This window comes from Coniosporium apollinis (assembly GCF_000281105.1).
Source record: "Coniosporium apollinis CBS 100218 chromosome Unknown supercont1.20, whole genome shotgun sequence".
In the NCBI taxonomy this organism is placed as follows: Eukaryota; Fungi; Ascomycota; class Dothideomycetes; genus Coniosporium; species Coniosporium apollinis.
Genome location: NW_006913282.1, coordinates 80,103 through 99,117, shown reverse-complemented (window position 1 = coordinate 99,117; position 19,015 = coordinate 80,103). Strand labels below are relative to the sequence as shown.

At 56.7% G+C, this 19,015-nt stretch overlaps 5 protein-coding genes across 5 annotated transcripts; 2 read left to right on the top strand and 3 right to left on the bottom strand.

Moving 5' to 3' along the window:
* Positions 1-3,474: 3,474 nt before the first annotated feature.
* On the top strand, positions 3,475-6,095 carry W97_04511 (uncharacterized protein; the record flags this gene model as incomplete). The annotated part of the gene is made up of 6 exons (XM_007782400.1): positions 3,475-3,667; positions 3,721-3,894; positions 3,988-4,292; positions 4,346-4,403; positions 4,457-4,647; positions 4,737-6,095. 6 exons carry the CDS (start codon positions 3,475-3,477, stop codon positions 6,093-6,095), a joined length of 2,280 nt encoding a protein of 759 aa, XP_007780590.1.
* A 735-nt stretch (positions 6,096-6,830) lies between these two features.
* Positions 6,831-8,234, bottom strand: W97_04510 (uncharacterized protein; the record flags this gene model as incomplete). The annotated part of the gene is made up of 2 exons (XM_007782399.1): positions 6,831-7,746; positions 7,804-8,234. 2 exons carry the CDS (start codon positions 8,232-8,234, stop codon positions 6,831-6,833), a joined length of 1,347 nt encoding a protein of 448 aa, XP_007780589.1.
* Positions 8,235-10,230: 1,996 nt separating this feature from the next.
* On the bottom strand, positions 10,231-11,265 carry W97_04509 (uncharacterized protein; the record flags this gene model as incomplete). The annotated part of the gene is made up of 1 exon (XM_007782398.1): positions 10,231-11,265. One exon carries the CDS (start codon positions 11,263-11,265, stop codon positions 10,231-10,233), a length of 1,035 nt encoding a protein of 344 aa, XP_007780588.1.
* Positions 11,266-11,666: 401 nt separating this feature from the next.
* Positions 11,667-13,302, top strand: W97_04508 (uncharacterized protein; the record flags this gene model as incomplete). Its single annotated transcript, XM_007782397.1, has 2 exons — positions 11,667-11,846; positions 11,998-13,302. The coding sequence occupies 2 exons, from the start codon at positions 11,667-11,669 to the stop codon at positions 13,300-13,302; spliced, it is 1,485 nt and encodes a 494-aa protein (XP_007780587.1).
* Positions 13,303-14,157: 855 nt separating this feature from the next.
* Positions 14,158-15,121, bottom strand: W97_04507 (TATA-box-binding protein; the record flags this gene model as incomplete). The annotated part of the gene is made up of 5 exons (XM_007782396.1): positions 14,158-14,174; positions 14,222-14,636; positions 14,688-14,775; positions 14,833-14,911; positions 14,965-15,121. The coding sequence occupies 5 exons, from the start codon at positions 15,119-15,121 to the stop codon at positions 14,158-14,160; spliced, it is 756 nt and encodes a 251-aa protein (XP_007780586.1).
* Positions 15,122-19,015: the final 3,894 nt, after the last annotated feature.

Genomic DNA, 19,015 nt, shown 5'->3' with positions numbered 1-19,015 from the left:
TGGCAGTGTTGCGCGTGATTCGCCTCCGTGACGACGCGTATTAATATGCCAAGGCTTGTCAACCACAGATAGGCAGCAGTATGCCTTATCGCTTGGTAGACGATTGGGTATCAAGAAGTGACTTGCGCGGAATGTGGGGAAGAGGGCGGAGCTTGGGGAGGACTTCGCGTGTGGTGGAAACAAAGGGGAAGATAATTCGCCAGACGCGCAAACGCCGAGGAGAGCCAGCGGGTTGGTATCGGTGAACAAGGAAATCCTGTGGAAACCCCAGAAGGGTACTTACTATGCTTTATGGGCATCGTAGCGGCAGCGCAATACCTAGGTACAGCAGTTAGGGGATCGAATATCAAACTCACATCCCGTCCCCATGCGGAGCCCAGTCGATGGCCAAGCTTTCGTCACGCTTTGACGACATGCCAGGCTGATTGGCGTCGGGCTACAGACTTGGCATCCGGCGCACCGTGCGTGGCTCAGCCCATGCACCAGACCACCGGAATGCGGGAGCACTGCTTGCTTGCATTGAGTCAGTCCGTTTTGGCAATCTCCGCTCACCGCAACGTCTTCAAAGCGTTCGAAGCTGTCAACACACTTGGGGGCGTGCAGCAGTGATTGGCTGTGACTGGCCCAGCAGGATACGCTCACAATGAGCGGGATGCGCGCTCGACTGCGACGAAGAAACAGCTCGGCGAGCGATCGGCGCTGCGGCTGGACCTCCCGTTTCACATTCCTTCTCTGGGCATTGAAGTTTTCGACACAGCCCGGCGCGGCACATGGCCCGTCTTTGGAGTGCAGCAACGGCGCGGACGTTAGAGGGATAGCGCGATGAGTTAATCGTTAGCGAGCCATGATCTCCGTATCCCGAAACATCGTAATAGCCCAAGGGGAGCTTGATCTGCCATCGGCATGCTCAGCACGTGCTCAATTTCTTTGTCCAGCACGCGGGGCAGGGAAGAACTTCCACCACAAACTCAGAACTCTAACGCTTTCCAGCGCTCCATCAACATTGACCTTCAGGAATTAACTCATTATTGCACGGCTATATCAGCGCTTATGTGCAAAGGGCCAGAGAACAGGTCTTAAAGCAGCTACTCGGACTCTCTCGTGGAATATTGACTTGATATTGAGAGCATTTATGTTGGTTGCGGTGCAAGCTCTTCCCTGCCTTGCGTGGTTCCAGGTACTGAGTATTACCAACTCAGTCAAGCTGAGGGAAGAGGAAGGATTAGGATCTGACAGGCCGTTTGGGCCTCCTCCACTAGGGGCGCTCTCAAGGAAATCCCTGCCCAAAGAAAGCAATCTTCGAGTACCAGGTGCTGAGGTGAGCCAAGGCATGCACTGCGGGCCGAGCCAATGATGTCTCGGTCACACGGCATCGACACGTCGACATGGTCCTTGGGATAGAGTTTCACTGCAGTCGCTCTTGGCCACGGCCGCTAGATGACAGCGTCGTAGCTTTAGAGCGATTTTAGCCCAGAAGCTGAATCTCGGTTTGCCACGTGCTCTCCTGGAGCACATTCCGAGGTAGCACTTGAGCGGCTTCTAACAAACCCTCAGCAAGACGACTTCCAGTGCTGGAGAAAAGCTCAACCACCAAGGTGGCAGTGCTAGTGAAATCCGCCGAGACGACTCCATGTCAAGTTGCTGCTTCCCACTCCCGCCCCGTCCTGCTAATGCAGGCCAAGAACGAGACGCGTGTGGTTCCACGATCTCCGCAATATCTGGCTCATGTGCGATGGATGATCCGTTTCGTCGTCGCCCCCGCCCCCGCCCTCGTCTTCTGGCTGAGGATGCTCGACGTTGCACACGAGATAGACCGGATACTCAGGAAGCCACGGCATGAGTGCCGACTCGTAATCACTACATCACCACGTGATCTACATGTAAGTCTCCTCGACTGGCCTCGAAATGCAATCCGATATGTGATCAGCTGGTAAGGGCCGACAGCTTAGCAGAAAGAAGTCCAATGCAATGCTGTGATGCGTGTATTTCCAAGTCCGCGAATGTCTAAAGACTTCCGCCTCATATCTGCAAGCGCTTGACCTTTGAGAGTGGATGCTCTTGGCCGGAATAGGTCGGTCGAGTGTGATAAAAGGTTGAATGTCGTATTGACGTGACATAGGCCGCATCCTGCTCGAGTCCAAGGCGTAATGTCAAAGGCACATGAGAGCGTTGCGTCAAGAAAGTGACCGCGAGGGAAGGAGTAGTTGCAAGTTTAGTACAGAGTCGCAATCTTTACTCACACCGAGTTCGAGCTCATCCCGCATTACTCTTCTTCAGTATTCGTAGATCATCTCTTCTTGGGTGCCTCAGCAGCTACTGGCTCAACTCTGAAAGCTTCTCATCCTGTAGTTTCGTATCGCAGCACGCCCTTATAAGACATGATTAGGAGTTGCTTTCCTGATCCGACTTTTTGGTTCAATACCTTGAATAGCTTTGCCTGATCCGTCGGTTCCGGGACAAAGCGAATGGCCAAGTTCCCAGCACCCGTCGCGAGGCGTCCGGTCACAGACGACGTTTTCAAGCCGGACAACATAGCGGATCGTCGGCATAGCGCAGGTCATGGAGTTACGGGTGGAGAGCCTCTTGATAGGGTCAGGTCAGCGAGATCGTGCTGCCTCCTGGTCATCACTATAAGCACTATCGCATGGCTGAATCGAAGTTTTTCATTCTTCTCACGGCTGCTGGGCCGCCGGATTCTTCCGCGACCATAAAATTCTTGACGCTTCGACCGACGCGTCTGTTACTAGGATGTATTTCCTATCAGTGTAGAGTAGAACGCTGCTGCATGGTTTGAAAGAGGCAATCATGCGTCGACTGGACAGTTCAAGTCAAGACTTCTTTGAATTGTGGATCTCTGTTTGTACCAATACTTACTGCTTTGATGCTTTGCGGACACTTTCCTCACCTGCTGTTTATCTGCCGCATATACACCCTCCTCAGAGCACGGCTTGTTTCGCCATTTCTACAGGGCCTTGCGCAAGGCTGGTTTTGGTGCTGTACCCTTGAGTGCCACGCGAGTGATAGAAATTGCCGGACTCCTAAACTACCGGACTTACAACTCACTCCCAAATCGCCGGAATCTGTTAGATTCACCACGTCTCCAAAGATCTTTTAGCCATCCTATCTCCAGGTATAGCTTGCATATGTTTATGTGGCAGCATACCAGGAAGGATTACGGCTATTTATGACCTCCCTAAGCTGACTGAAGACCTATCTGTTTTTCGGAGTCCGGCAATTTCTGTCATTCAAGTGAGTGCCATGCAATGATGTCACGCTAAACTGCAACAACAAAAACACGACCGGGTGGGGTCATGTGACAACCACCAACAGCCTCTAAGAGACTGGAAAGGCGGGCAAATACTCCTAGAATTCCTACAATGCGGAGCCGCCAGCATGAATCCTTTCTGATGGCCATGAAAGTTCAAGCTCGAACTGCCCTCGATACTACCTAGATACCCAATCAGCCTCACTGTCATGGCGGTAGTCATCCGCGAGGACGATCCAGTTACAAACACGAAAACCTCGACTTTGGTTATTAGAGAATCGACAACTCGAGAACCAGCAGGAGGCAGAGAGGTCGTCCTAAGGCCTCAAGAGGCTAGGTCTCCCGCACGGGGAAGTGGCTCACGAGAGCCACCCTTCAAGAGACTCATCGTAGCAAACGATGGTAAGCTTTGAATTACTCCGATGGCATATCACGAAGCTGAAACATTATCGCAGGTACATGGCTGAACTCGGACGACGGTAGACTGACTGGGGAGCTCGCCATCCCCAGCAACGTCACACGGCTGTCAAGAGCAATCAAGCCTGTCAGCGCCGATGGAATACCGCAAGTTGTATACTACCATTATGGCGTCGCCAGTCGAGGCAATGTCGTCAGCCGTGTGGTCATGGGTAAGAGGACTAAAGCTCTCCCTGCTGCACGCATTCAAGAAATTCTCTTAACATCTGCCACGCTTGGAAGAATGAACTAATTCTATGTCACAGGCTCTACAGGGGAGGGTCTTGAGGAAAACGTCCGCGACGGCTACTCCTTCCTTGCAAACAACTACTCCACTGGCGACGAGATCTTCTTGACCGGTTTCTCTCGCGGTGCATTCACATCCAGAAGCATCGCTGGGATGATGGCGGTTGTTGGTCTCCTGACGAAAGCAGGCCTCAACTTCTTACCCGAGATCCATAGAGATGTCCTGAATCGTCGCAACCCGGACTACCGGCCCAGGAACAGAAATGCACCGTTTCCAAACAAGCCAAGCGCCAGTGATCCAAGATATCGAGAAGAACTATACCGGGTGAGCTCAACGAGGACCAGCATAATATCATTGCGCGACTAACACCATTGAAGCGCGGTCTCACACGGTTAGATGTGTCGGTCAAGGCGATCGGCGTATGGGATACGGTAGGTAAGTGTTGCAGAGTTGAAGCTTCCGGTTTCAAAGCTAAGGATCGTCTTCAGGCGCTCTGGGCGCCCCTCGCGTAGGGCTCCTGACCAGAGTCGGTCTTCAAGATCAAGAATCCGATGAGATGCAGTTCTACGACACCAAGCTCTCCAACATCATCGAAAACGCCTTTCAAGCGCTCGCCCTTGATGAGCGGCGTACAGCATTCCGCCCCGCCGTATGGGAAAAGCCGCAGGGCAACCGCACAGTTCGTCCTCTCCCTTCCCTTCCCTTTCCACCTCTATATTCTACATCCTTCCCCTACCAGGATCAGCTCACCACTAACCACCAACCCAGATCCTCCGTCAAGTCTGGTTCCCCGGCGTGCACTCCAATATCGGCGGCGGTCACGACGACCAAGAGCTCTCCAACATAACCCTCGCATGGATGATGTCGCAGCTCGAGCCCTTCCTCGACATGCGACTTTCCTACCTCCTCGACGAAGCTGACAAAACAGCCCAGTACTACCGCCAGCACGCCCGCGAGCCCGTGCGTCCCTGGTCCTTTGGCAAGATAGAGAACTCTAACACAGGGATCTATGCCATTGGCGGCGGCACAACCAGGACTCCGGGCACGTACTACGCGGTGGACCCCGATGGCCGCGAGACGAGCCGCCCGCTAAGGGATACGCATGAGTATATCCACTCTTCCGTCCGCACACGGCTGCGGCTCGGTGGGCCGGGCATCGACGACAAGGGCCGCTACGATCCAGAAGCGCTGGACGACTGGAAACTCGTCGTCGAGTACCCGCCTGATAGCGGCGGCGGCGGCGGCGGCAGAGGCAGCGAGCAGCCTAACATCTACTGGCGGGCCCGCTTCAGAGAGCAGAACGTCAGCACGCGCGTACTCCCCGAAAGCCCGTTATGGCGACTGGAGCGCGAGCTCGCGCAGCGGGACCCCGAGACCTACGAGTACGTGCTGTATCCGCCTGAAACACGGCCGGAAAGAGGCGCGCCGCCTCCGCCACCGCCACAGGCTCGGGACCCGCGGTATCAGGACGAAGGCCCACGTCCACGAGATCAGCGGTACATCGATGATAGGCCGCCCGGCCCCAGAGACGCGCCCAGGTATGCAGATGAGGGCCCTCCACCACGAGACCAACGCTACGTAGACGACCGTCCCCCGCCCCCGCTCGTCCCTCCCCCACCCGGCTACTTCGACGGCGGAGCGCCCCCGCCCCCGCCGCTGCCCCGAGACCCAAGGGACTTCGCACCGCGCGACCCACGCGACGAAGGCCCCCGTCCACGAGACGAACCTCGCTACGCAGACGAAGGCCCGCGTGCACGGGAACCGCGCTATCCCGACGACCGCCCCCCTCCCCCACCCGGGTACTTCGACAGCGGCCCACCGCCTCCACTCCCCAGAGATCCGCGAGACTACCCGCCGCCCGGCGACCCACGCGATGAAGGCCCGCCGCCGCGGATGGGCAGGTATGCGGACGAAGAGCCGCCGTATCCGCCGCCTGCGCCGCGAGAGCGGGATCCAAGAGACTATGCGCCCCGAGACCCGAGAGATGAAGGACCGCCGCCGCGGAGAGGTCGGTATGTGGATGAGGAGCCGCCGTACCCGCCTGCGCCAAGGGAGAGGGAGAGGGAGGGGAGGTATTATGAGGGGCCGCCGCCGTCGCTGCCGAGGGATCCGAGAGATTATCGCTGAGGGAGGCGGGGAATGAGGAACCGCCACGGCGGGGGTATGCGTGAGGATGGGATGTGGGTAGAGCTGCTGGGACTGGATTTGGAAAAAAACTGGGTCGTGGTGGTGGATTCGGAAAGGAACGATACTAAGGGGGATGTAGATATGTGCACATATGACACTTGCATCATGGTTCAGAGGTGCTGTCTGTGGTCGAGAAGCGGACCTGGCCAGAGCACGTCAGGCTGCTAAGACGCAGCATACTTCCCAACGGCAATTGGCGATAGGGAAAGTCAAATGTGCAACCACTTAATTTGAGAGCCACAAAAGCATATGGAGTAGAGTTAACATATACGTTTCTATCATCCGCTATTCGCTATTCGCTAACGATTTTGGCCCCTTGAGGGGAGAAGTATCTAGGATATCGCCCCAACTTCAAAGCTCGCACAAAGGTTGCTTTTCTCCTTCTTCGCTCAGCGCCAGTAGAGCAGTGCCAGTAAAGCGCGGCCAGCCCAGGTAGATACCGCCGCGCCAGCCATAGGGGTGATGGGCGGAAGGTGCCAGCCATGCTTAAAAGCACGTGATACAGACCGAGAGAGACTGCCAGCGAGAGACCATATGCCAGCGTCCGGCGCTTCAGATGATGGGTATCAGATATCCCACAGCCGCAGATGGCACGTTGAGTGCCAGATTTCTGTCCACAATCTCCTCATGCCATTCCCTCCTCTTCGGAAATTCCTCTTCATGCCAGCACACGTCTCACAACCTCCATTCTTTCTCCAAGAACAGCGACTCCATCTCCTCAACATCGACAGCCTCCGGACTCCTCATCTCCTTGAGCCAGCCCATCTCCTCGTAATAGGCCGACAGATTGAATTCGTCATCTCTGGCTGGAGACTCGTACCCCATGCGGATCTGAGCGGGGTCATACAAGTCGCCGAGGTCCTCCTCGAGCGAGATCATCGTTTCCACAGTCAGCTGCGGCTTCAGCAACGGGCTGCTGAGGGTGATGAGTTTCATGCCTGGCGGGACGATGCCTTCGCCGAAGAGCGCCATCATGGCTTCGCTGTTCTTGATTCTTGCGCTTTCCTCTGTCTCGTCAGAGGCGCCGGGAAGGGCGTCGTGCATCTGCACGTCGACGCCTGAGGGAAGCTCTTCGGTAAGCGGTGCGTCCATCATGGTGGCTTGGCTCTGGCTGCGACTGCGCTGCTGCAGTGAGCTAGCTGTCTGGGTGAACTCGCGCTCCTCGCGTTCGAGCGGAGGACTGGCAGCGCGACGGTTGTGCGCGATGTTGGTGGTAGTCGGTGGATGTGAGGAGCTGCGACCGGAGAGCGAGTCGAGTGAAGCTTCGAGGTGCGCATCGGTGTCTCCGAGCTCGGGTGAGGAGAGGTCAACCTCAGGCGACATGGACTCGCGAGTGCGCGCTGCTCGCTCTTCCTCGTCGTCGGCAGCGGATGAAAGTGAAGGTGAGATGATGCGGTTCATAGCGACGGCCGAGACGGCATCAGGAGCGTCGGGAATCGACTGATGAGGCGAGGTTGTGAGGAAGAAGTAGATGCGCTTCGGGTGGGTGCCGACCAGCTCCTTGCCGACCGGGCAGGGTGAAAGAGCGGTCCAGGGACGCTTGAGGTAGGACGCCAGACGCGACGAGATGATGGCAGATGGGTTTGCAGAGCTAGTGAAAGAGTCAGTGAGGTGTCGCCGATGAGGGCATTCCTGGGGAGCTACGTACCTTTCGACGATCGGCAGGCCGTTGGCGAGGACTGCAGCGAGCTCCTTCAGAAGATGAGGCCTGTTGCCCGTCTTCTCCAGTTGCTGAATCACACCCACAACGATGTCGTCGTTGATACCATCGGTGTCGACCTTGTAGACGTCGGAGTCTCTGCCTGGCGACGGTGGCGGAGTCTGTTCTGCCACTCTTCCAGCGCTCTTCGGTTGCTCATCGTGAAACCTCACTTCTCTCTTGGGCGGAGGGCTCGCAGGTGAGGCAGAGATTGAGGGACTGTGAGATCGCTTGACTTTCTTTGTCGGCGGTGCTTGTTCGTGCGGCGTGGCAGAGTTGCTGGCGGGCGGTGAGCGGTGGGATGACGATCGGGAGCTGTTTGGCAGCTGGATGCCAAGCATGGGCAGCGACAGCGACTTCCTCCTGGTGTTGTAAGGCATTGTGGCTATCGAACTCTGATGTTATTCGGGTGAGAGTGGGTGAGATGGCGACAAGGCAAACTTGAGATAGGCTTCTGTCGCGCGACTGACAGGAGTCGCAGCTGGAAGTTTGTTGTGCGGACCGCGGTGTGAGGCACGCCGCTTTGCAAGGGGATGCGCCTATTGGCCGGAAGGCGGCTGCGAGGAATGCAGGCGATGCAGTTACGGTGAGACGGCCTCCTTGCTTGACTGGCCGGTTCTGCTGCTGCAGATGCGCGTCTTGCAAGGTTAGCTTAACGCAAGGCAGCGTGCGTTAACGTCGCTGTCACCGTCTGGCTGTTCCTTGGGTGAGACGTGACGAAAACCTTGGGCGGCGAGCTTGCAAAAGTCGGCTTCCCGTGGAAGGTCGCCTACGCTTCCGCCTGGCGTACGTAAAGCGAGACGGCTGATGGCTGCAACAGCGGCTTCGTTGTCGGTAGACTACAGGTGCGCGCGATATCGAATAAAGACGAGGATTGTGAATACAGCCGTATGAAACAGCGAAAAGAAGACGTGTCTACACAAAGATGGGTGATAGAGGGAGAGTCGAAGGGGGGTTTGCTGAAGGAGCGGGTTCCGTGGTGTCGCAATTGCCAGAAGGGGAGAGGCGAGCTTGGGGGCCTGGCATATGCTAAGCCTCACAAGGCTAGCGGGGCACGTAGTGAAGTGAAAGCGTCCATTTTGGTCAGGGTTCATGAGAAAGCTCACAAAAACTTTAATCGATGACAGGTTTGCCTCGGGAGACTGCTCACATTGGCTTTCGCTCGCGAAGCGCTTGAAGCGTCTGCTGCGCCAAACCGCTCTATGCTGCATCACCACTGAGAGTCTTGGGTAAGTGGTACAAACTGACGACAGCTCTGTCTCTGCTGCCTGTTGGCCCATCCCGCCTGTGGGTGACTCCTGACTCGGCAACTCGCAGCAGCGTCGCGTGCATCGGACTAACTTCCAGGCATGACGCAGTGCTGATCGTGAGCCGCCTTGCTTCCCCCTTCCGCACTTCCGGCAGGAAAACCCAGCTCTCCCAGCTGCAAAGACGGAGATCTGACAGCGCTGCAGCTTCGCCATCAGTCCCGTCTGTGCCAGGGGTGCCATCTGCCGGTCGGCTCCGTGCTTCTGCGCCATCTTTTAGCTCTGCCCTAAACGACGCCGGCAAACATCCGGTTGGCGTTCGAAACAAACGCTCGGCGCCCTCAAACCCCAGCGTTTGCGCCGCCAGACACAACGACGCCGTTGCAGGCGCTGGCCCGCCTTTGGGCTTCAGCTTCAGCCAAAGGGGCAGAAGGCGCCTTCCAGACCTTTCGCCAAAGGGCCCGCGCAGTGCTGAGCAGAGCGTGGCCAGCCGCGTTGACAAAGCGGAAGGAAAGGGGCCAGGTCGATGCAGTTCCGCGCACATTTGCATGCCGTGCAGTTTGCGATTCGCGCAGATCTCGGCGGAAGCATGTGCGAGGCAGAGTTAATGCATCGTCCAGGGGCTCGGAACGGTCGCGTGCTTGGCCCATGACGATCCATGGTGATCTCCAGCTGTGATGAAATTTCAGGCTCCCAGGCTCCAACGGCAGCAGCAAAAGATCTGCGCCTTCCGATAAAGCTACGGAATTTCAGGAAGCTGAACAACAACCTGACACAACTGTCCCCGGGTCCATGAGGTCAGGGACGGCAGTCGCGGCTCGCTGTCGACGACAAACGAGCGGCGGATGCTTTGCGCCCAACGCGATTCGTTTGTTGCTTCCGCTGCGAGCTCCTCTGGACGCTCCCAGGACAGATGTCCGCAACGTCAGACACCATCGTATGCCGAGGCGCATTCAGCTGCTGCCTAAGGCATATACCCGAGTGTGCTACCCGATGTACTCTTGCCGTCTGCGCTCTACTGCTGTCCTTGCAAGCAGAGCAGTCTGGAGAGACACGGAGGCAGTAGACACATGGCGGCTGAGACGGTTCGCATCGTTGCTGAACACATCCCACCACCAACCTCTCATCACTACTTCTTCTCCGACTTCCTGGCGACCTGCTGCTCCGCTACGCTCCGCTGCTCCAGCTTCGGCCGCTGCTCGTCAGCCGTGTCCTCTTCCGCCTCCTCCACCCTGCCTCCTCCTTTGCGGGGCTTCAGCTCAATCCACCACGTTGTCCCAAGATGGCGCCTCTTGATTTTTACAACCTGAAGCTCGCTAGCCCCTATAATAGCAGCAATGTCCTTGTTCCACCAGCATCCCCACTTGTCCGCATGCAACGGTGCTGAGTTGTCCAGCAGCCTATCCAGCCATTTGTAGTGGCTCCTTCCGTGTTCGAGCAACAATATCTGCCCATCCTCCTTGACAACCTTCTCGAGATTCCTCAACAGCTTCTCCGGCTCAGGCGTAGAGCACAGCCCGAATGTCTGGATGACTGTATCGAATTCGACTCCTCCAGGCGACGTGACAGGTTCCAAGGCACTCTGTTGCAAGAACCTCACATTCTTGTACGCCGGATGTTTCTCCATCCACTTCTTCCGCGCAATCTCCAGCATCGGCCCGCTGAGATCCAGCAGCGTCACACTTCTGCACTTCTCGAGCGGGAAGAAGTCGACGTTCCGCCCTGTCCCTGCGCTGACCTCCAACACGTCCCCGTGCGCTTTCTGCATCAACTTCCTCCGCAGCTTCTTGATGCCCGTGTACCACTCCGTCCAGTTGACCTCGGCGTCGAAGAAGCTGGCTTGCGCGTCATAGCGGTCTGTGACGTCGGCGGGGACATCTAGCTTGGTTTGGGGGGCTCTTAGAGAGTTGACGAAGCTGTAAATGTAGAAGCCGCCGAAGACGGCGGTGCCCAAAGCTAGATACAGGGGGATTCGGCGGGACCTGGGCAGCACGACGCGCGGTGGGGTACTTGAGGTGGGTGGAGCGGCCGATGGGCTTGGTGCCGGTGCAGATTCCGACGGACGGTACGGTTGCGGTCTGTATGGTAACGGTTTCGGTGTTTGGGGGGATTTCTGCGGTGGTCGTTGTGGAGAGGAGGGTGAGTTCTTGGGAGGGTTGCGCATTGGGTTGGAGGATAGCCAGCGACGCGAACGATGGAACAATCACAGCTCAAATGCTGGCTCGGCTTTCATATGTACAATGCAATTAAGTAGAGCTGATCCAAACGCCTCTGTTGATCTTTCAAGATTGGGTCGAGTCAACAGCATCAAGCTTCGAAGCGTCCGAATCTCTCGACTTCGGATGCTCAGTTTGGCCGAGCAAAGCGACAATTGCCGCTCGTGCATCGCCCGTTCCCGCCTGCGCAACCACAACCCTATCGCCAGCGATATCGCTGGACGGGAGCCGCATTGTGCGGATTCCATGTAGTTTCCCTTTCTATCTTCCTCTGTAGAATAGAGCTTTTCATCTGTTTCAGTTCCAACGAGTGCAATATCTTTCTAGTGTCCTCTCCATCGCATCCGTCATGTCGAAGTCTCCTCACCCCTCTTCCCCACCGAGACCCATTCCCTCCTCCATCCTGATAATAGGATCCGGAGCCTTTGGCCTCTCTACTGCGTACGCCCTCGCCAGGCACCCAGATTTCAAGAAAACTGCAATCACACTCGTTGACCGGCACCCGTTTCCCGCCCCAGACGGATCCAGCGTACAATCCCCACTCTCCTACCATCACAACTTTGCTCGTCAAATACCCATCATCACTACGCCCCTCGACCCAGCAATCCCTTCAATTGACAGAATCCACCTACGTTATGAAGGAAGAGGCTTATATCACCCACTAACCCCACTACCCCCAGATCGACTCCTCGCGCATCATCCGCGCCGACTACGCCGACCCCGCCTACGCAGCCCTCGCGGCAGAAGCACAGGAGCACTGGCGCGGCGAATGGGGCGCAGACGGCCGCTACCACGAAGTCGGGCTGTGCCTGACCGCCGAGCCGGGGAAGGAGGACTACGTCGTCAAGAGCCTTGAGAATGTCCGCGCGCTCGAAGGACTGAGGAGAGAAGCTGCCTCAGCAGAAGGGGGCGGAGAAGGCAGAAGTAGAGGAGAGGGCACCAACATCCAGCCTCTCCGCTCACCAGCCGATATTCAAGCAGCCTTGCACACAGGCGGCACCATCGGCAGCTCCGGCTACCTCAACCTCTCCTCCGGCTGGGCCGACGCCGAGGCCTCGATGCGCTACCTCCGCGCCCTCGTCGCAGCCACCAAGCGCGTCGCTTTCCTCACCGACACCGTTGCCCGCCTCCTCTTCTCGTCCTCGCCCTCTGCACCCACCAAAGTCACAGGCGCCCGTCTGGCCTCCGGGACAAGCCTCACAGCCGACCTGACCATCCTCGCCGCCGGCGCCTGGAGCCCCACCCTCCTCGACCTACGCGGCATCGCGGCCGCACGGGGGCAATGCATCGGCTACATGCGCGTCTCAGCCGACGAGGCAGCGCGGTTCGCCCAGGCGCCCGTGGTGCTGGATCTCAGCTCGGGGATGTACGTGTTTCCGCCGTCGGCGGACGGGATGGTCAAGGTTGCGTGGCATTCGTTTGGGTGGGCGAATCCCGTCCGCATCGCGCACCCGGAGAGGGGCGGCGTTGCTGGCGCCTCTGGCCATGCGGCGGGGACAGGGGAGGGGGAGGGGGAAAGGGAGGGGGAAGAGCCGATCATCACGGTCTCCGTCCCGCGCACCTCCCACCAGCGCCCCGCGCAGCAACCGATTCCAAGGGAAGGCCAGCAGGCCCTGCACGCCTTCCTCGCATCCACGCACCCCTCGCTTGCCGCCCGCCCCTTCGCCCGCACCCGCCTGTGCTGGTACACCGACACGCCGCGCGGCGACTTCCTGATCACATATCATCCGCGCTATGACGGGCTGTTCGTCGCGACGGGCGGGAGCGGGCACGGCTTCAAATTCGCGCCTGTGATTGGGGATAAGATTGTTGACATCTTGCTCGACAAGAGCGAGGTGATGGAGGAGGGAGGGTGGGGTAGACGGTGGGGATGGCCGACGGAGAGGCTTGCGGAGGGCGGCTGGACGCTTGATGGGAGCCGGGGCGGGGGGAAGGGGATGGTTTTGGAGAGCGAGGAGGGAGGGAGAAGAGCGGAGAAATTGTGAGGGATGGTGTGGGTAAGATGTTGGTGCGAGTGGTGAGGTAGTTCTGATTGTTGACTTGGCTGACTGCAACGAGGCACCAAGGCACGAAGACACGAACTGATGCCGGCCGTTCTGATTGTGTTGTGAAGTATGGCTGATTGTGTCGTGATGTATGGCTGATTGTGTCAGAGTCAGAGCAGCTTAAGACGAGACATATGTATTGCGGAAGTCTTTGATCGTGCAAGTGTTCCTATGACTACCTATGTAGCATATCGCTGTTCAGCCAGAGCGCAAAGACAGCAACCATCGCCTTCCCACGTTGCATCATGAGGAAAGAAGCAATGATCCACCGTCCGACCCAGTGCACCCGAAGCCATGCCTCGATCCCATTTTTTCTCATTATGCAACCAATTTCCATGAACCTTGACCTCCACAGGCAGTCAGAGGGCTCCCTTTCCTGCCACCACCTCCGCCATCCTCCTCAATTTTGTCAGTCTCCTCCCAACACTCGCCATCTGCAACGTCGCCGGGTATACCTCACGCCCGCAGAAAACAAATTAATCGACGGCAACCGATCGACCAGCGCACCAACCGCCGCCGTAGAAGCCGGCGTGTGCAGCCTTCTAGGATACTGAGGGAAAGTTTTGAACCAAAGAAAAAGCCTCCAACGCACGAGGCAACAAGTCCGTAGAACACCATGCAATGCCGCAAAGGATGTTTGAGAAGTAAGGGAAGAACTGGGGCTCAAGTCATGTGATGACGAGCGACGACGAGGTTGTCGTGAAGGGTGATGTTGATACAAGAAGGTTGAACTTGGTGCTACAAGGTGTTGATGGATGATCGTCACCAGTGCACAGATTGATGCTTCGCAGCCGATTAAGCCTTTCGGAAGTCTGGTCATGGTTAGATCCGCGCTCCCTCTGGGTGACGACGCGCTTACCTGATAGCACTGGGTAGATCATCTCGAAAGCGGCGTAGATCTCATCGCGCACCTTGGCGCCCGTCAGGACGATCTTGCCACTGACGAAGATCAAGAGGACGATCTTTGGCTTCATCATGCGGTAGATCAGGCCCGGGAACAGCTCTGGCTCGTACGAGCTGAAGTTGTGATGACGGCTAGCCAAGCCCTCGAGGCGGATGGGGAACTTGATGTCGCAGGAGCCGACGATATTCTGGATCTTAAAGTCCGTGAAGCGAGCGTTGAAGCCGAGCTTCTGAATGATACGAGCGTACTTTCGGGACGCGAGCTTGGAGTCGTCTTCGGACTTTGCGCCGGTGACGACCATCTTGCCCGAGGCAAAGATGAGTGCGGTGGTCTTCGGCTCGCGTATTCGCATGATCACAGCGGCAAAACGCTACAGAGCAATCAGTACAAAGAAATGTTCTCAGCAAGTGAAGAACAATACCTTTGGATTGTACTCGGCGTTGCGAGCATGCAGAGCAATCGTCTTAAGATCCAAGCGGCAATCGAGATTGACGGTGGCGACGATGTTTCTTGAGACATGCATAAACCTTCTGAATCGAACAGCAGGTGTGCAAGGTACTACTTACTGCAACGTCGGCACGATGCCGCTCGCACCTTGACCAGCACCAGGAGTCGCAGCGGGAGTCGCGGGTGTCACCCCGTTGCCTGATATGCGGCATTAGCCCCCATGCTACTGACCGTTCACACAGCGAACCAACCATTGCTCTGGGCTTGTCCGTCTTTCTCAGACGAAGGAGGAGTCAAGTCGCCGGCTCCTCCTGGGAATGAGAGCGACGTCGGTGCAGTGAAGGCTTTGGCCTGCTGCGCATTCGCCGGGTGGGATATGATCGCCGGCTGCTGGGTTTGGTTATCCATGACAGCGGTGTGTGGTGGCGAGGTTGTTTGTTGCTTAAAGACAGAAGTCGACAGTCTGCGAAAGCACGGTCCGTTAGGATGTCTTCTTTGCAGGGTTTGGACGGTCGACGAGATCGACTAGATCGACGAGGCTCGAGATCGCAGGGCAGAAGCGTGCGAAGACGATGAGCGCCTGTGGAGGATCTTGACGACGGTCGCGCGGGAAGGTGTCGTACCGTCAGTGGGAGAAGAACAATCGAATGTCTCCCCTACAGTCGCTGCCTGAGTGATTTGAACAGAGAAAGATGTCGGAACCAAAGACAAAGCCAGCTGGGTCTTGGTTTTTGATGAAGACAAGGCAGGACGAAGCCGAAGTTGACTTGAGGCTCGTCGCAAAACCGGTCCTCGCTAACCCAATCGGGAAATGCGGCTCCTGATACCTCCTGCTACCTTACGAGAGAGCGGAAAAGTGCGATATGAGCACTTGTGGATGAGCCTACAGAGATGCGGAGAGCAGACAAGAGGGCGTCTTGGATCTGCGACGGTGGTGGACAGGAGGCTGTTGTTGACGTGGGGCGCAGGTCAAACAACGGGAGTGCGAAAATGAGCGAAATCCGTCGGCGGGAAATGGGCTGCTTTTGTAGAGTCTGGCTACTGGCCCGTGCGCGCGCTAGTGCCCTCTGACTCTTCCAATTTTCCACCCCTTCACACAGCGCCCCCACCCGAACACCCACCAACCAGCACCTCCCATTCGCGTCTGCGCTCTGCAACATGTGTCGCCTTGGCTCTTCACCGGCAGCACTGCAGCTGGCGAAGGGAGGCTCTCGTTCAGCCTTTCCCATGCAGCGCAGTCGCAAGGCTGTCGGCATGTGAAGCACATGAAAGGAAACAGCCAAAGGCCGTGGCGCGGCCAACAACAGGCCCCTGAGGACACGGTCGCCGCATGCAGCTGAGCGCCCTGCAAGGATGTCGCATTCAACGCAACCAACCAACGCTCTCGCAGTGCATCCGGAAATCCACCCCCTGCACTACGCCGCACTCACCGGTCGGAGCGATCAACGCAAAAAAAACGGCCGACGATGAGAGCTGGTGCTGTGCTCACAAGGCGCGCAGCAAGATCGACAGGGAGCACAAAAGATCGGGCAGCAAAAGTCTCGGAATGCGACGCGTTCTGACGGGAAGAGCTCGGCTTCTGGCGGGCGCTGCGACCGCAAGAGGACAGTTTGCCGTTTGAGACGCGCGTCATCAACCGCTCACTCAATCAACGCAATAGCACGACTACACCAAAGATCAGAGGGATGAATGCATCATGTCTTTCCAGTAAGAAAGCGAGCATTGCGAAGAGAGCCTTTGAGCTTGCGAGTTTCATCATCCGCCCAAGAATCCTGAAGGCCAGCTGGCGTTCCACGACTCAGTGTCACACGGCTTCAAAGACTTTCTACTTACCGTGGGCGGCGGTCGACCAAGCGCCTGTCCTGCTGAACTCCATGCGCCGCCTGGACGAAACACGTATTGCCGGACAACTCCGGAGGCATTATGAAGCGCTTCGAGGGGTTGTTACATTGCAAGAGTCTTGGCCTGAACAATCCGCGGGCCGACGAGACCTGGACTGTATCCCGTTGCGCAAGGCTGGACCACGAAGGAGCCGCACGATAGAAACATAGCCTTACGCCACCTGGCGACGTCCGATGGGTAGTCTGCAGGCGGCGTCAAGGTATATTGGTCGGTGGTACAAGAGCTGGTTGATTCAAAGGACGCGTCTGCGTACACTGTGGTTGATGAGTCGCTCCAAACACAGGAAAGGCCATCTACAGACTACCTCTCGGACTTTGTCAGCTAGTGGACGGCCAAAGGGTCGAAGCAACAACTTGCGCCCAGTCTGAACCCAACTCCAGCTTCGATCTGAGAGCGATTTGTTGCTCCGCTCCTTGGCTTATGCGCAGCAGTGACTTTCAAACTTGGATGCGTATCCGGCGGCCAGATCAAAGCGTTCGAAAGGAGATGTCCCAAGGCCGTGACTAATTGCGCCTCGTTTGTACCTTATGGTGTAATATGCCGTCCGCAATCACCCTTGGGACCCTATGTTTAAGCTTGGGACTTCGCCTTATCCGTCTGGACTATCTCTAGTCCTAAAGGTAGGATTTTTGCGGGCCCCATATTAGGAACTTGCGACGTTCTACGAAGAAGCTCATATTGCCGTTTTAGGAGATGTGCCTGGCCCGAGCTCCTAAAACTTCGCGAACTGCAGAAGCCCGATATGCGGTCGCGCACACTATGGATGAACGAGTATGAGATTTTCGAGCCCAAAGGATCATTCGTGTGCTTCACATACCACGGTGTCATGCGCCGGGCTGTTTCTCGGACTGAGCCAACATTGATTTCCGCCGTGCGCTTGTTGTTGGACGCCAGACGATCACTTCTGGACCATATCGCGGACTTCAACTGCGTCATTCTACGGAAGCGCGGCTGTTACCCTTTTGAGAAGCGTGTTCTTTGGCAAGCGTGCCTACGGACCGAACTGAAAGCTGGCCGTGAGTGCGTTCCTCGTGCATCCTCGTGGGGTCCCTCACACAGGCTTTGAACCGATTCCGGAAGTTTTTATAGGCAGGTGCGGTCCTTGGACCTGCTAGGCATGCAGGATCGCGCGTTTGACTTCGATGTCGTAGTCCGAAGTGTCCGCGAGAGGTAAGGCATGATCAGACTGTAGACCTCGTGCGCTTCAGATTTCACAAGTACGAGTCAGTCACGTTTCGCAGTAGGTGTACGGACCGTACACTCATCGCACAGAATTGGTGTGCGTACCACAAAACCAAATTCCAAGCCCGTCTTGTGCGCTTGTTTTGCGTCGTTGGCTTCGAGTAGTAATCCTCTCTCCTTGATAAGCGGTTCCGCTATCAACACCCTTCGAGAGCGCTCAGGAAAAGCCTCACTCTCCAATACAAGAGAGAAGCATACACTGCGGTTTTCCGCGTTATTTCCTGAATTCATCAAGATCGACACCGACGAGGATAGCATGCCTAGCTGGTTCACACAAGAGCGCCATGCAAACTCCGAGGGCATGAACGTGGAGATGCAGCAGATTCGAACGATAATGGCGCAACGTGCGAGACCCGAGATGCCTGCGTTGGACGCTAAGATGTGGATGGATGTGATGGAGGCTTACGTTCGGGAGAAGCGTCTTCGTGAACGTTAGGGATAGGGTCTTCGGCTGCTAGAGGTGGACCGTAGCTGGAGGTGGATCGGTGCAAGTTAACCGCTGGCTTCACGAGCCACATTTCATGGACGCGACGTTCAGTAAGGCCGATGAAGCACGCAATTTCACGGAGGGAACACGCGCATCATTGTGCTGGAGACAAATTGGTGTAAGCTTTATTTAGACATCTATTAGCGAGAGGTAGTTACAATCTACAGCACCGCTGAATGTGATCAGATCCTCAAGACGTGAGTGTCACGCGAATTTATGTGTCACGTATGCGCCTGTTTTCTGTTCGTCACCAGTGTCATGCAGTCCTCTACGGTACAGAACCGAGCTCATAGTTCACCTCCACTATCATGATGCACACTGGCGTTCGGCACGTTCAGAACCATGGAATTGGCTATGGACTTGAACGTTGCTGCCGTAGGGGGCGGTAGTGAGTACGCCGGGGTTGGGGCAGGTATCGAGTCCTAATGGAGTTCGGATGTTTTGATTTACTTGGGTGTCTGACAAGGCCGTAGGATACAAGAGCAGTCCGTTTGTCTCCGATTCGTCCTCAAGTCATTGTAGAAGGAACCCAGGGATTGGAATGTCCGAAGCGTCCTGCCAGAATTAGGAAAGTCATGTCCAGATGTCGTTGGCCCGGTCTTGTGCCGATTCCAGCGCAACGGCTAGTTGGACTCGCAGATAGTCGATGTGCTGTAAGCGGGCACGCCAAC